Here is a 12,542-nt window from a genome sequence, read left to right as displayed (position 1 = left end):
ATTAAAGTTAAAACTTAACTAGGGTTAATTTACTAAATATCCCCCTATACTTGCTACATCTACTATGTTCATTTACAAGGAATAAAACCAACCTCTCTTCTTCCAAGGAAAGTTTAAAAATTCACAGGATTCTCTGCCCCTATTACATCTCAACCTACACCAAGGTCAGGCCAGTTATAGTAATACAAAGACAACCTTATTGAAAATACCACCTGTTACTGGAAAAGAGCCATAACTACTCCCAGCCTCACATCTCAAAGTCCTACCCACCCAACTCATTTATCAGTGTTACCAAACAACAAACTTAACATACTATAGCACTTTAATAACAGAGATGGTACAATGACATTTTCCTTCTGCATAACAACATCAGAGCATGCACGTTTATTGCCAAAGTTTTCCTTAAGCTTAATATTTCTGTGATGCTATGTCAGGTTTAGGGTTTCTTTCCTGTGATGCTTCAAAACCAGAAGCTGCATTAAGGGAAAGAGGAAAACCAGAGCAACTCCAGTCACCTGTCAATGTGACAAATGAGACCCAGAAGCAAACAAAAAGTATAAACAGCAATTTTGCTTCAATAATCATAGACTCATAGAGTGGTTTGGGTTGGAAGGGACCTAAAGATCATCTACTTCCAACTCTCCTGCTATGGGCAGACACCTCTCAATAGACCAGGCTGCCCCTTCCAACCTGGCTTGAATGCTTCCAGGGATGGAGCATCCACAATTTCTCTGTGCAACATGTTCCAGCACCTCACCACGCCCACAGTGAAAAATTTCTTCTTAATATCCAAATCTAAGCCTACTCTTAGCTTGAAGCCATTCCCCCTTGTCCTGTCACTACCTGCCCTTTTAAACAGCTCCCCTCCAGTTTTCTTGTAGGTCTCCTTCGGGTACTGAAATGATGTAATAAGGTTACCCTAGAGCCCCCTCTCTCCAAGCTTAATAATACCTATTCTCTCAGCCTTTCCTCATAGGAGAGGTGCTCCATCCCTCTGATCATCTTGGTGTTCCTCCTCTGGACTCACTCCAACAGGCCAACGTCCTTACTCTGCTGGGGATCCCAGAGCTGGACACAGTACTGCAGGTGGGGCCTCACCAGAGCACCACAGAAAATGACCACACACAATTTCTGCAGAAGTCATGCCACTTTTAGCAAGCCCTGCTCTAGAAAATGACCAATTTGATTTTTTTTAAGTAACTTAGAAAACTCCAGTAGTATAGTAGGCCTGAATCTAGGCAGTAACAGCAGTTGAGGTACCACCTATGATCAATAAAAGCCTAAATGACCAATTTCCACACTGCCAGATAAAGAGGAAATCTGCCCTCAAATGTTATGTACTTCAGCGTACTTGCTTGTTCACTATACTTCCTTGCATCCTCTCCTGCTAGAATAAACTATTCAGAGTGTCTAACCAACATGCTCACAGAGAGGATGACCACAGTAACAATATAACATTTTTCCAATCTGATAGTGCCATGACCTAATTTGCTTATACAAATCTCATCTGTTTCAGTCTTCCAATTCGGGTCTTTGTCCTTTACATGGCCATATAGGGCTGGACACAGAGTTATAGCTATCTGGAACACTCAGCCTCACAAACTGTGAGGATTTTTCTCTGTTTGTTCTTGTTTGTTTGTTTGTTTTGTGCAGTTTTGTTGGGTTTTTTTAGGGGGTTGTGGTTTGCTGGTTTGGTTTTGGCTTGGAGTTTTGTTTTCTTTTTAAGCTCTTTCCTCAGTCCCTTTCACCAACATTGACTAACCAGAAGACAAGGAATTTTATGATAGTATTTTAACACATCAATCCTACATTCTCCTTTTCCAAGATGGCTATCACCACCCAGCTACTGATAGCAATCATGATCAGTAAAGACAGGATTCAAGAATCACCACTTCATGTGTGAAGCACAACACATTTCTTTCATCCTGTCACAGATTGATAACAACACCCAGTTGCTTACCTCAGGTCTAAGAGAAGGAAGGATAACAATTTCTTGCAAAGCTTGTTTAGCCAATTCCTGCCCTGCGATATCATCAAATTTGACAGCTGGCCCACTAACAAAGAAATGGAATACTAATTAGTCTAACAATGAGATACTCTTTTTCAGCTGCAGCTGACTAATTTAATGCGCTTGACTATTTATACAGAACTCTTCTAAGAAAACCTACAACTTACATTGCTAAGCATTTAAAAAGAGAAGTATTTCTGAATTGAATGTTTCATCTTTTGCCAAAGTAACAACAAAAAAAATACACCCAAAACAATCCTCCCAAAACCTCTTGACAAACTAGAGGCACTAATTTCATTCCAAGTGGACCAAGACTGTACTGAATGAAAAACTGATTTTCTGCATTGAAAAGCCTAATTTTCTTCAGACTTACCTATCAACAACTTCATTTAGGATAAGATTAGCAAGATTACTGTCCACATTTCTAAATATCTTCATGTCTTTCTTTTTTCGAGGAGCAGGGGTAGGAGTAGAAGGTTTATTTGTTCTGCTGTTTTTAGGAGCAGCCTGGAGAGGGGGAAGGAAAAAACCAAACAAAAAAACCAGATCAATACTTTAAAAGCACAGTGTTAACAAAACAACTTCTACATTTCTTTCGCTCCAGTAGAACATAATACATTAACAAATACCAGATATTCTGATGCTGTATTTTGCTACAAATCATATTATCACATTCAGCCATGGGTAGAACACCTTAGGCTCCAGTGGTGAGGAGTCTTTGGTTTGGGGTTTTTTTGTTTGATAATTCATTATATTTAACTACAGTATTGTCCCTCAGCATATTCTAGAAATAAGCATTACAAACAACTTCAGATCCTCCATACTATGAGCAAGAATTTCTACTGCTGGCATATTTTAATAACAGGTCACTTAAAAGCCTTCATATTGTAGTAGCAATAACATTTTAACCACTTTTATGTTCAGTCCATTCTGCTCTTTATTTTACTTTACTGTAGGAGGAATGGGGGTGGGAGGGTGATAAGGATGGAAGGGAAAAAGATGGGTCAACCGAAACGCTGTATTTTTCTGTATTCTTAGGATAGGACATATTTTTCTGTTTCAGTCACAACCTAACCATAACTTGCTTTTCAATACAACCTGTGCATGCATGAATGCTTTAGAAGAGTAGGAACTCACAGAGGGAAAAATCTGTAGTTCTGGAATAAGATGTTTTTTCCCCACTATCTTTACATACTGCTATTTATTTTCCCCCTAGATAGCCTTCACTCTATTTCCCATGCAATTTTGAAAACAAGTATTATTTATTACTGTGATTAAATTTAAAATCCATTTGCCCATGCACCCACTCAATGTCCCCCAGTTTCTGAAATCCATTCTACAACCTAGCTCAAGAGGCTTGGCCAAAAAATGTAGGGGTTTCAGGTTTTTTTCAAAACTTTCTGCTGCTACGACACTGCAATAAAGGCATTAAATCCACTGTTCGTTCTGGAACTTACATTCATTTTTCAGTAGTATACTCCTGTGTTTATCCTCACCATACCTTGTGAGTTGAAGCTGCAGAATTGGGTGCTGGTCTAGACACAGATGATGATGATATCCCACTGTAGCTGGGCGTTCTATGGTGACCTGAAAGGCCTGTGGATCCGGTTTTTGCAACAGTTTTTGAACGAGGAAGCGAATTACTTGTGTGTGTTAAGGGATCCTTCTTTTTTGGAACTGCTCCACTTTCTATAAAGAAAACCAATGTAATAAGAACATTTGCTGCAGTCATATTTTTACCGTCAACTCTAACTTGAAGACAGAATTATTGAAACATGTAATACAGTTTTATAGAAGAATAACGCACATTTCTAAAGAGATTTAGTACTTTTAGGGGGATATTAACTGCTGCTTTCACCTAAAGTTAAGATTTGAAATTTTAGGAGCTCTCAAAATGAACACTAGTTAGCCATCTTAGAAAAGCCAGAGATAACTGAGTCCTTTTATTGAGAGATGAACGCCATCTATGCCTTACAATGCAAAGTCTTCTGGCTTGTGTTCTGCCGCCTTCTTTCCAAAGAACTCCTAAAATTATCATTATAATCATCCCCAAATTTCAAGCATTTAGATTCAGAGCATTCATTCCTTAAGTGGTGTTAGCAGGCTTCTTACTTTGGATTCCAGCTAACACTATCCAGACCTTCCACACAGAGGCATCACCAAGGCATTTTAAATTGGGAATACTAAAATAGTTATACCTGCAAGCAACTGTCAGGTGTTTTTTCTTACAACTTTCTTTCACTCAATGGGTAAGTAAATTCTAAATGGACAGCTCTGAAGCAGCTTACCTTCCTACATTTAAAATTAAGTCTTAAAATATATTATACCATTGATTTAAACACCACCAAACGTTCTATTCACACTACTAATTCACCTCAAGGATGAAGCAGTGAAGTCTCAGTTCAGGTGACAGAGAAAAACTTAAAATATTGGCCCCAAGCCATCACACTACAAGAGGCCATTTTGGTCTAAACAAAATAGCACTTGATTTCTACATTCTCCATATGGGATACAAGATAAAAAGAAGTTTTTTAGCACAGAAACAGCAAGTGTAAAACATCAAATCAGAGACTAAGATTAGAACATCCTACAGCAAGCAGGCAGGTTGGTCAGGTTGGTTAAGGATTAGAGAACAGCATTAGATGGGAGACTTTTTGTAGTGGGAATACACTACTGGAAACTGTCTAGTACAGTACTGTTGTCTGCAATGAAAACTGTAAATACTGTCTTATTTTATATCCTTTTTAAAGGACTGAGGAACCTTTTGATTAGATAAGAGAAATATGGTTTCAGAGGTAAGGAAGCTCAAGATGGATTTCAGCTACAAGTTTCTTCACAAAGTTTTTAGAAATCTGCAACTCAATTTGATCTGTTTTAAGGAACAGGCCAAAAACCTCTGATTTTTAAGGAAATTAATGACTGAAGTATTTTTAACATAACATTGCAATTCAGTGAAAAATGCTTTAAGTAAAAAGGGTCGTAATTTTTAATGCTGTGCTTAAAAAATTCATAGAATACTTTAGTGAAACAGTATCATGGAAGGATCAATTAACTACTACCATGTTCTCAGCCTCTTTAAACATACTACCAGGAGCAAATCTCTACACAGCCTGCAGGTATCCTTAACTACCTGGCTAGAAGGTTTCTAAAGCCTTTGTTCCATCACAAATCTACTCCTTTTTAGAGTTAAAGAAATTCTACAGGGGTCATTGTAAACAATGCAAATATATCAATATGCAAAAAACAAGGGAACTTGAAGCATAGAATTAAGTATATTTACCTGTAAGATATTTCTTGAAAAAAAGAAAACAAAAAACCACCCAAAACAAAACAAGAAAAACCACCAAAACTGGCTACTGATTAAATCACACACAGCTCCAGAGTTGGTTAAATTTACTTAGTCATTCCTACACAGGAATTTCCAAGTCAAAAACTCTTTAGTCATACTCAGTAACTTTAAAGTTCAAAAAGCAGCATATGAATCTATTAAAACATCTAGCTACTCAAAACTTTGACTGGCCCAATTTAATCAAAAAGTGGCACTCAGTTTTGTTGTGTCTTTTTTTTCCTCAACCTCATTTGCACAGCTGGCTTAAAGTCAACATGGGAAGGCTTCAAAAAGCCGAAGTAGTTTTTCTCCATCTCCTTCACCCCAACCAGTTGCTCAGTTATCACACTTTCCCAGAACTACGCCCTCCTATTGAGAATAATACACAGACACTGCAATTTTGAGGATCATAAAACTGCACATGTAAAGAGTATTTCAGGAAGTAGGAAATACAAGGGGAGAAAGAGGGGAAAAGAGAAAGGTTTAAACACAAATTATGATTTACTGTAGCTGTACCTCCAGGACTGAAGACTACTAAGTTTACATATGTTTTGAGGTCAGTCCTGATGGGTAGCACACAAAGAAGCGCCGATGAACAGCTCTTGAACATAATTGTTTGTTCAGTATCAACTCCAGAGGGAAACTTCATTTTATATACAAATTGTCATTGAACCAACAAATAAAAATGTGATCAAATTTGTCAGAATTACTGTTTATCTAAAGTTTCCCTGTTTCTAAAGTGTGAAGTGTTTAAGTGCACGTCACCTGTCAGATAGCTCTCACTGTTTCATTATGCAAGATATATATTTTGCTGTAACAAATGCAAAAGCCCCAAAACACATTCCTTACCCATTTGTATTTGTCGCCTACTGAAAGACTGAAAATACAGAGCAAGTGACCTTAAAACCTTCACAATATCTCCAGCAGCCTTTTGCCAAATGTTTCACTGTTTTGTTTAAGTAAGTTCTAATGGCAAAGAGACACCATGGTATTTTTTCAAGCGTATTTGAAACACTCAGTAGTTCAGTTGTGTATTTCATATATACTTACAGGACAGTAATAGGGGCTTGATCAGTTTGATGTTACTCTCTAATTCTGGACAGAACTTACTTTAAAGCTCCAAGTTAACACCACTGGATTACACAGACATAATAGCTGTCTGGTCCTGAAAGCATCCCTGCGATTTTAATCTGCCATCCAAATATATACACAACACAAACAAATTACAAACAAGCAAGTAACAAAATTTTGTCTGGGGTTTTCTATTGGTTAAATTTTTTTAAGCTGCAGACATAGGTGCCAATTTCAGACTCCCTTCCAAAGAGAAATGTTAAAATTACATAATATATTTATTATATTAAACTGTTTTTAAAGATAAAATAAAGTATGGATATGTTTGAACAATTTTAAAAGAAGCTTGATTATACTAAGTACCTGGAAACACAAAACCAATCTGAAAAACATGCAGCTGTAACTCATTTATTTAAAAAATATAACAACATGTTTTATATTTCTAAAAAGTGAACCAATTAGATTTTCTTTTGTACGTTTAAACTAGATTAAAGCAGATCTTAATAAAGAAGTTTCTACTAGTCTATAACCTTTTAAGCATCCAAGAGAAAGTTTTAATTAAAATTAGCAACAGCAATTCCAGTATTGCAGAACAATTTCCAGCCTTTAGTTGTGACACCTTAAATATCATCAGCAAATATTCCTCAGAAATTGTTTACATATCCCTATTGATAACCAATGTAAAGTGACTAAAAGGAGTTATTGTACATGGTCTGTGGACCTCACACTGGGAAAAAAAACTTCTCCAGTCTAGAATTGTCTGTGACTTTATGTAAGTAATTATTAAAAAAAAAAATAATCTTTAACTGCTTTAAACTTGCAGCAATTGCAAGACTGATCATCAGGATCAGCATTCACAATAGCCCTCAAAACAGCAATTCTTTCAAATATTCTATTCAGATTTTTCAAATAGGTAGAGTCAAGTAATAAAAGCTACCTAACAGAAAGCATCAGCAACTAAGGACACGTTCCATATTTTAAATGGTAGTACAGTTGCCCAGGTCAGAAAGACAGCTATTCTTCTTTTTGAACTGACAGAGTCTTACCAGTCAGATCTGCTGTTGCCAAATTATAGTATTAAAAATGACTTTATTGCTACTTTTTCTTCTACTTGGGAAACTCCTTAAAAATTCAGTATTAGTAGAACTTTTGCACTTGGATAAACATTGCCAATATACGTCTACTATTAAAGACTAGCCAGCAAATCCTTCATGTGAAAACAGGTAAAATACTAGCTAGCTGCACAGTGTTCATGTTGTAGTACATAAGAGAAACTTAATGCATTCTCTGATCATACATCCTGCTGAGATTTACATGTTAAATGTAAAATGGTACACTGGCATTACTGTAATGCTATCAGTACTGTATGCCCAGTAAATGAGTCCATAAAACTCAAACTCTGCCTTTGGCAAGACTGGCACAATCTCCTTTCCAAGTCCATTTAAAATCAACATCTTTAAAGACTTTGGCCTGTAAAGGCAAATGAAATAAAGCAAAGCAATTTTAGAGCAAAGAACTGGCAAAAAGGCATTTCCTTGATATTAAAACTAAGAATGACCATGTTTCACACTTCATAAAATCCTGGACTTTTAAAAAGCTCATGTTTTTAGGCAACACCACAGGTAATACTTTATGTAGACAGAAAACTAAGTCTATGCCAGTGCCCTGTTCAGTACCTCTGAAGTACCTCTACTTTCTCAATAACAGCAGTTCTCTTATCTGAAGTAGCCTGCAAACTGATTTTGTACAGCTTCCTAAGAATTTGTCATCTAGTTTGTGGTTTTGAGTTACTGAAGCTACTTGTGTGAAAATACCACTTTCCATGTATAAAGGAAGAACAACAGCAAGATGATTAGCACATTGAAGTACAATCAATATATTACTTTTAAGAAAAAAGTGTAGTACCAGCACGTTCTTACAAGCAAGGTTCCCTCCTCCCACACCCCAAAAAGAGAGACACAAAAAGCAAGCACAACAGCACAGGCACCAGCCAATTAAGAAATTCAGACAACTGTTAATAGGCAGACTTTCATGGGACTGTCAGGGACCCACAGCTGCGTGAAAAGTTCAGTACTTTAGGTAATGATCTGACTTCCACAAGTTATAAATCTAAAGTCTACCTTTGGCAAATGGAAATGGAACAAGCCTCTTGAAATCAGTAATCAGTAGATGTCTGGTACCTAATTTTTTTTTATGACCTGCTCTTGAGCCCTTCTGTCCCTCCTCAGATCCCATGGAGCTTGGTACATGACCTCTGCTAGCCCACACTCCTTTTCAGAAAGTGAGAAGACTCTCAGAAAAATGCACTCCCAGGTGGCCATGGCTCTTTGCAGTCATTTCACTACCGTTTCCTTTGCAGTTTTGCAAAAGTGGTTCGTCTTCTCTAACTCACCTGGAGTATGACTCCAAGTGGGTAAATTGACTCACATCATTTTCCACGAGTTTACCCACAGTGACCACCTTCTGCTACAGTAACTTCTGTGAATACAAATGCCTGCCAAAGAACTGGCAAAATATTTCTTCATTTCTAGTAGATGCCTATGAATATTCTATGCTTTGTTACTAACATATTAAGTAAAATAACGGTTTTAAGAGTGAAAGTTCAGTCTAACCTTCTCCTGCAGTATCCAATTCTGAGACACATTGAGACAAAGGTACAATAAAATATTACAAAAAGAGTTTAAAGAAAAAGCTGTTCATATTAAATAGAATATGTTATCAACTTTTGTGTGTCTATGTATGCACTTGTTCATTCAGTCTCTAGCCAGCCTGCTAAAAAGACAAGAGTTGTTCTGGATCATTTAAGGTAGAGAGTTGTCAACATCCATGTACCTAAGAACTTACACCGACGAGCCATTTTAACTACACTTTTTTCACAAATGCAGTTAAACAAAAATACCACACAGACAGTAATGTAAAGGTGCCTAACATGACACAGTACTTTAACCTCTTATACCTTGGAAAGAATAAAACCAAACAGTAAGATGACTTCAGAACTAGAAACAAATCTAAAAAAAAAAAAAGACAACAACAAAAACCAAACAGAAGAAAAGCATGTGGTATACACTAAGTTTCAGTTTTCTTACTTTAAAAACTGAATACTGCTCTTGACTCAGTTAGACAAGCCTTATGAATTCCGATGCTTGTTAGCTCTCTATTTTATTTAACCTCATTGTAGTCTACTGTATGAATTACCAGTTGAAATCACAGTTATGACAAGAGCTTACTGCTGGCTTAAAACACTCACTGAAGGCAATTCACAAACCTCACAGTAGCTTTACTCTTTCTGTATGGAGAAGCAAGTTTACTTCTGCTATTTTAGTATACCTGGTTGAATCTCCTGGGAAAGGATTTAAACAACGTTCTTTGACAAAACACAAGAGCTGTTGTGGTCTCCCCCTGGTTTTAACTGTGTATCACTTTCTCAGTGTAAAAAACCCTGAAATTTAAAGTAGCTTACTGCAAATGCACATTCACTCTCACAATATCATAAAGGAAGAACTATCTATGTAGGCACAATATATAACCCACATATCCAACGTTGACACTTCCTAAAACAGGTTTAAATTAATTCCTTGAAAAATATAACATGAGAAATATTTTCAAAAATGTTGTTTTAGTAAATAGTTTTGAATTCTAAGACAGTCATTGTAAGAGAACCGAATACTACAAAATAAAACAGTGTTGTCAAAGCCATGGAAAGGATGGGATGTATTTTATACAAAGCTTTTAAAACCAGAAATATAAACAATTTTTCTTTAAAGTTAGTGGGACCAGAACACAGCATTGCATTATTTTTCCCTGTAATACAGCAGAAACTGAGAGACATCCCCTCAATAGGTGCTGGTAAAACCAAACCCACCTGACTGGAGATGTCCATTGCGGCATGCCAGGTTAGTACTGTCATTATAGACCTCCATTTGCGGCTTGGAAATTTGCAAAACTGCCTGCAGCTTCTCTACATAGTAGACAGAGGGGGAGGGAGGAAAAAGGATAAAATAAACAAACAAAAACCAAAAATGAACCAAGAAAATTTATGTATGTTGAACACACAAATGTCAAGTTTGGCTTTGTTATAGTTAAAGATAAAAGGAATATTTCTAACTATTCTACAACGTTTAGCAAACTTGTAAGAAAATTCTGTTAGTGCGAGCATGACTGAAAACAGCTTTAAAACTCACCATTTACGGCTGAGTTAAATACAACAATCTTTCCATGTCTACTGATTGTGGTTACTTTTCCAAAGCCAAGTTCATGATTGAATCTATTTACTTTACTAAATATTTGTGTTGATAACCCATTTCTCAAAGTCCTCCCCAAGGTGTTACTTTTGACCAACTGCGAGGAGTCATCACCTCCTTGCATATTAAGTGTTTCACTTAAGTAGTAACAGCCAGTAAACATTTTACAGAAACCTCAAACTTCAAGCAAAACAACATATATACATTACAATTATATCTTTTAGGATCTCTATTTAGAAATATAACTGCTTAGAAATTACGTCAATAAAACTGTCATGCAAACTATTCTTTAGGAATATTAACCAAAGAAATATCTGAATACAACACTTATAAAGTTAAAGATTAAGGAGAAAGAAATTAACTCTGAGAAGAATGAACACCAGCCAAACCATAAGTAAAAGAGGTGTAAGGCTGAAAAGAACACAAAAAAATAATTAAGGACTACTTGTTCTCTGCAGCTCAGCTACCACTCCTGCTTTTCCCACTGCAGTTTAAAACCTCTAGACCTTATTTTTGAGGCACTTTACTGCCTCTCCCACCTTTATTTCACAAAAATCCTCTGGTTTTAAAATCAAGATATGGTTTGTAAGAATGCAAGGCATACGTTGCCAAGCTCTTGTTCCCTTCTCCTTTTTTTTTCTGCTCACCCCCAAAAGATAATAGTACCAAGAAGCTGCAGGAAAAGAGATGGCCAAGTAGAAGAGCAATGTCCTCTGGCAACATAAAAGCACATACTGCAAAAGCAGACAAATTCCTGAAAACGTGCACACTCAAGATAATAAATGTCCTGACTGAAGGAAGAATTGCCATTGCAGATCATTGCTTGTAGATCATACAAACAAGAAGCATGAGCACTTCCTTCTTTATGCTTCTTTATCTGTTACAGATCTTTCTCCAGTTTTTCTGCTTCATTCCTTTCTTCTTCCTGCTCCTGATCGTTCACTGTTTTGCTTCCCTGAATAATGTATTTACACCTCATAATAATGAGGCTTAATAATAATATTCAGATGGAACAAGATAAGGTTTAGGTGAAAACTTAGAAGCCACAGGCAAATGCAAAAAGCTTAAGTTCAAGATTAGCACGTGCACCAAGGTTTAGTTTTGTTTTAAATTGAAAGCATTGAAGAGTCGGGCACAGTAAAACAAAAAATATTAGTCACACAAGAATGGCCTACAAACAACCACAAGCTTTGCAACTTCCAAGAAGTTACCCTAATAACCTTTCCTCCATAGAGGTGTAAGGAAAGTCCTTTAAGCACAACTGACTGCAAAGACAGTGCACCATTTTAGTGGATGCAGCACTACCAAGGAGACAGCAGAATGGTCTACTCCCTGCCTGGTGCATGCAATCAGAATGGACAGTTCATACAGAAGCTTATGAAGCACAATTAGTGTTAACAGACTTTCTAAGATACTAGATAATCAGCTATGTTTTGGAGAACATATCTGCATTTTAAAAAAAAAAGCTTTCTAGTGGGAGACTGTAACAACATCAACTGGCCTGGGCAAGAATTCAGGAAATGCTATTTGCTTCAAAGCTACAATTTGACACTGAGGTTTTCCTACAATTATCAACAGCTCAGCTAGTTCTACACATTCAGGAACTCCAGAACTCCAACGAAAAAAAAAAAGTGTAATCCAAGTGTTGTCCAGCTTCAGTTCATGCACTGTCTTCTCATCACACTACATATTAACATGTAATTTTGGTATTGCATATAAAATAAAAAAAAAAACCATATCATTTTTCTTTAGTGACAGTGTAGCTGTAAGGTCCTATAGAATATCAAAGATAAATTAGGCTATTAAATATTATTCCAGGAAATTAACAGGACACCATTACCTTCCATGTAAAAGCTTTCTCCCTCTGCCTCCAGACATTCAAAAAAAAAGTCAG

At 36.5% G+C, this 12,542-nt stretch overlaps 1 protein-coding gene across 6 annotated transcripts in view; it reads right to left on the bottom strand.

Annotated features, from left to right (window-relative positions):
* Positions 1–12,542, bottom strand: part of SPAST (spastin) — a 39,491-nt gene that overhangs the window by 17,658 nt on the left and 9,291 nt on the right. For 3 of the 6 annotated variants that reach the window (XR_007903905.1, XM_051783331.1, XM_051783332.1), the window contains exons 4-7: positions 10,270–10,365; positions 3,510–3,697; positions 2,382–2,515; positions 1,961–2,054 (exon numbers count right to left, since the gene is read on the bottom strand). Coding sequence is in view for 5 of the 6 variants with exons in the window: in XM_051783331.1 (XP_051639291.1) it covers positions 1,961–2,054; positions 2,382–2,515; positions 3,510–3,697; positions 10,270–10,365 (512 nt within the window). In the remaining variant the exon portion in view is untranslated. The remainder of the gene's footprint in view (positions 1–1,960; positions 2,055–2,381; positions 2,516–3,509; positions 3,698–10,269; positions 10,366–12,542) is intronic. The other 3 variants (XM_051783333.1, XM_051783334.1, XM_051783335.1) reach the window with 1 other exon arrangement.

This window comes from Manacus candei, unplaced genomic scaffold (assembly GCF_025592945.1).
Source record: "Manacus candei isolate 608988 ecotype Guabito, Panama unplaced genomic scaffold, ASM2559294v1 h1tg000017l, whole genome shotgun sequence".
Classification (NCBI taxonomy): domain Eukaryota; kingdom Metazoa; phylum Chordata; class Aves; order Passeriformes; family Pipridae; genus Manacus; species Manacus candei.
Note: the sequence above shows the minus strand (reverse complement) of the source record. Positions and strands in the feature narration are given on the sequence as shown.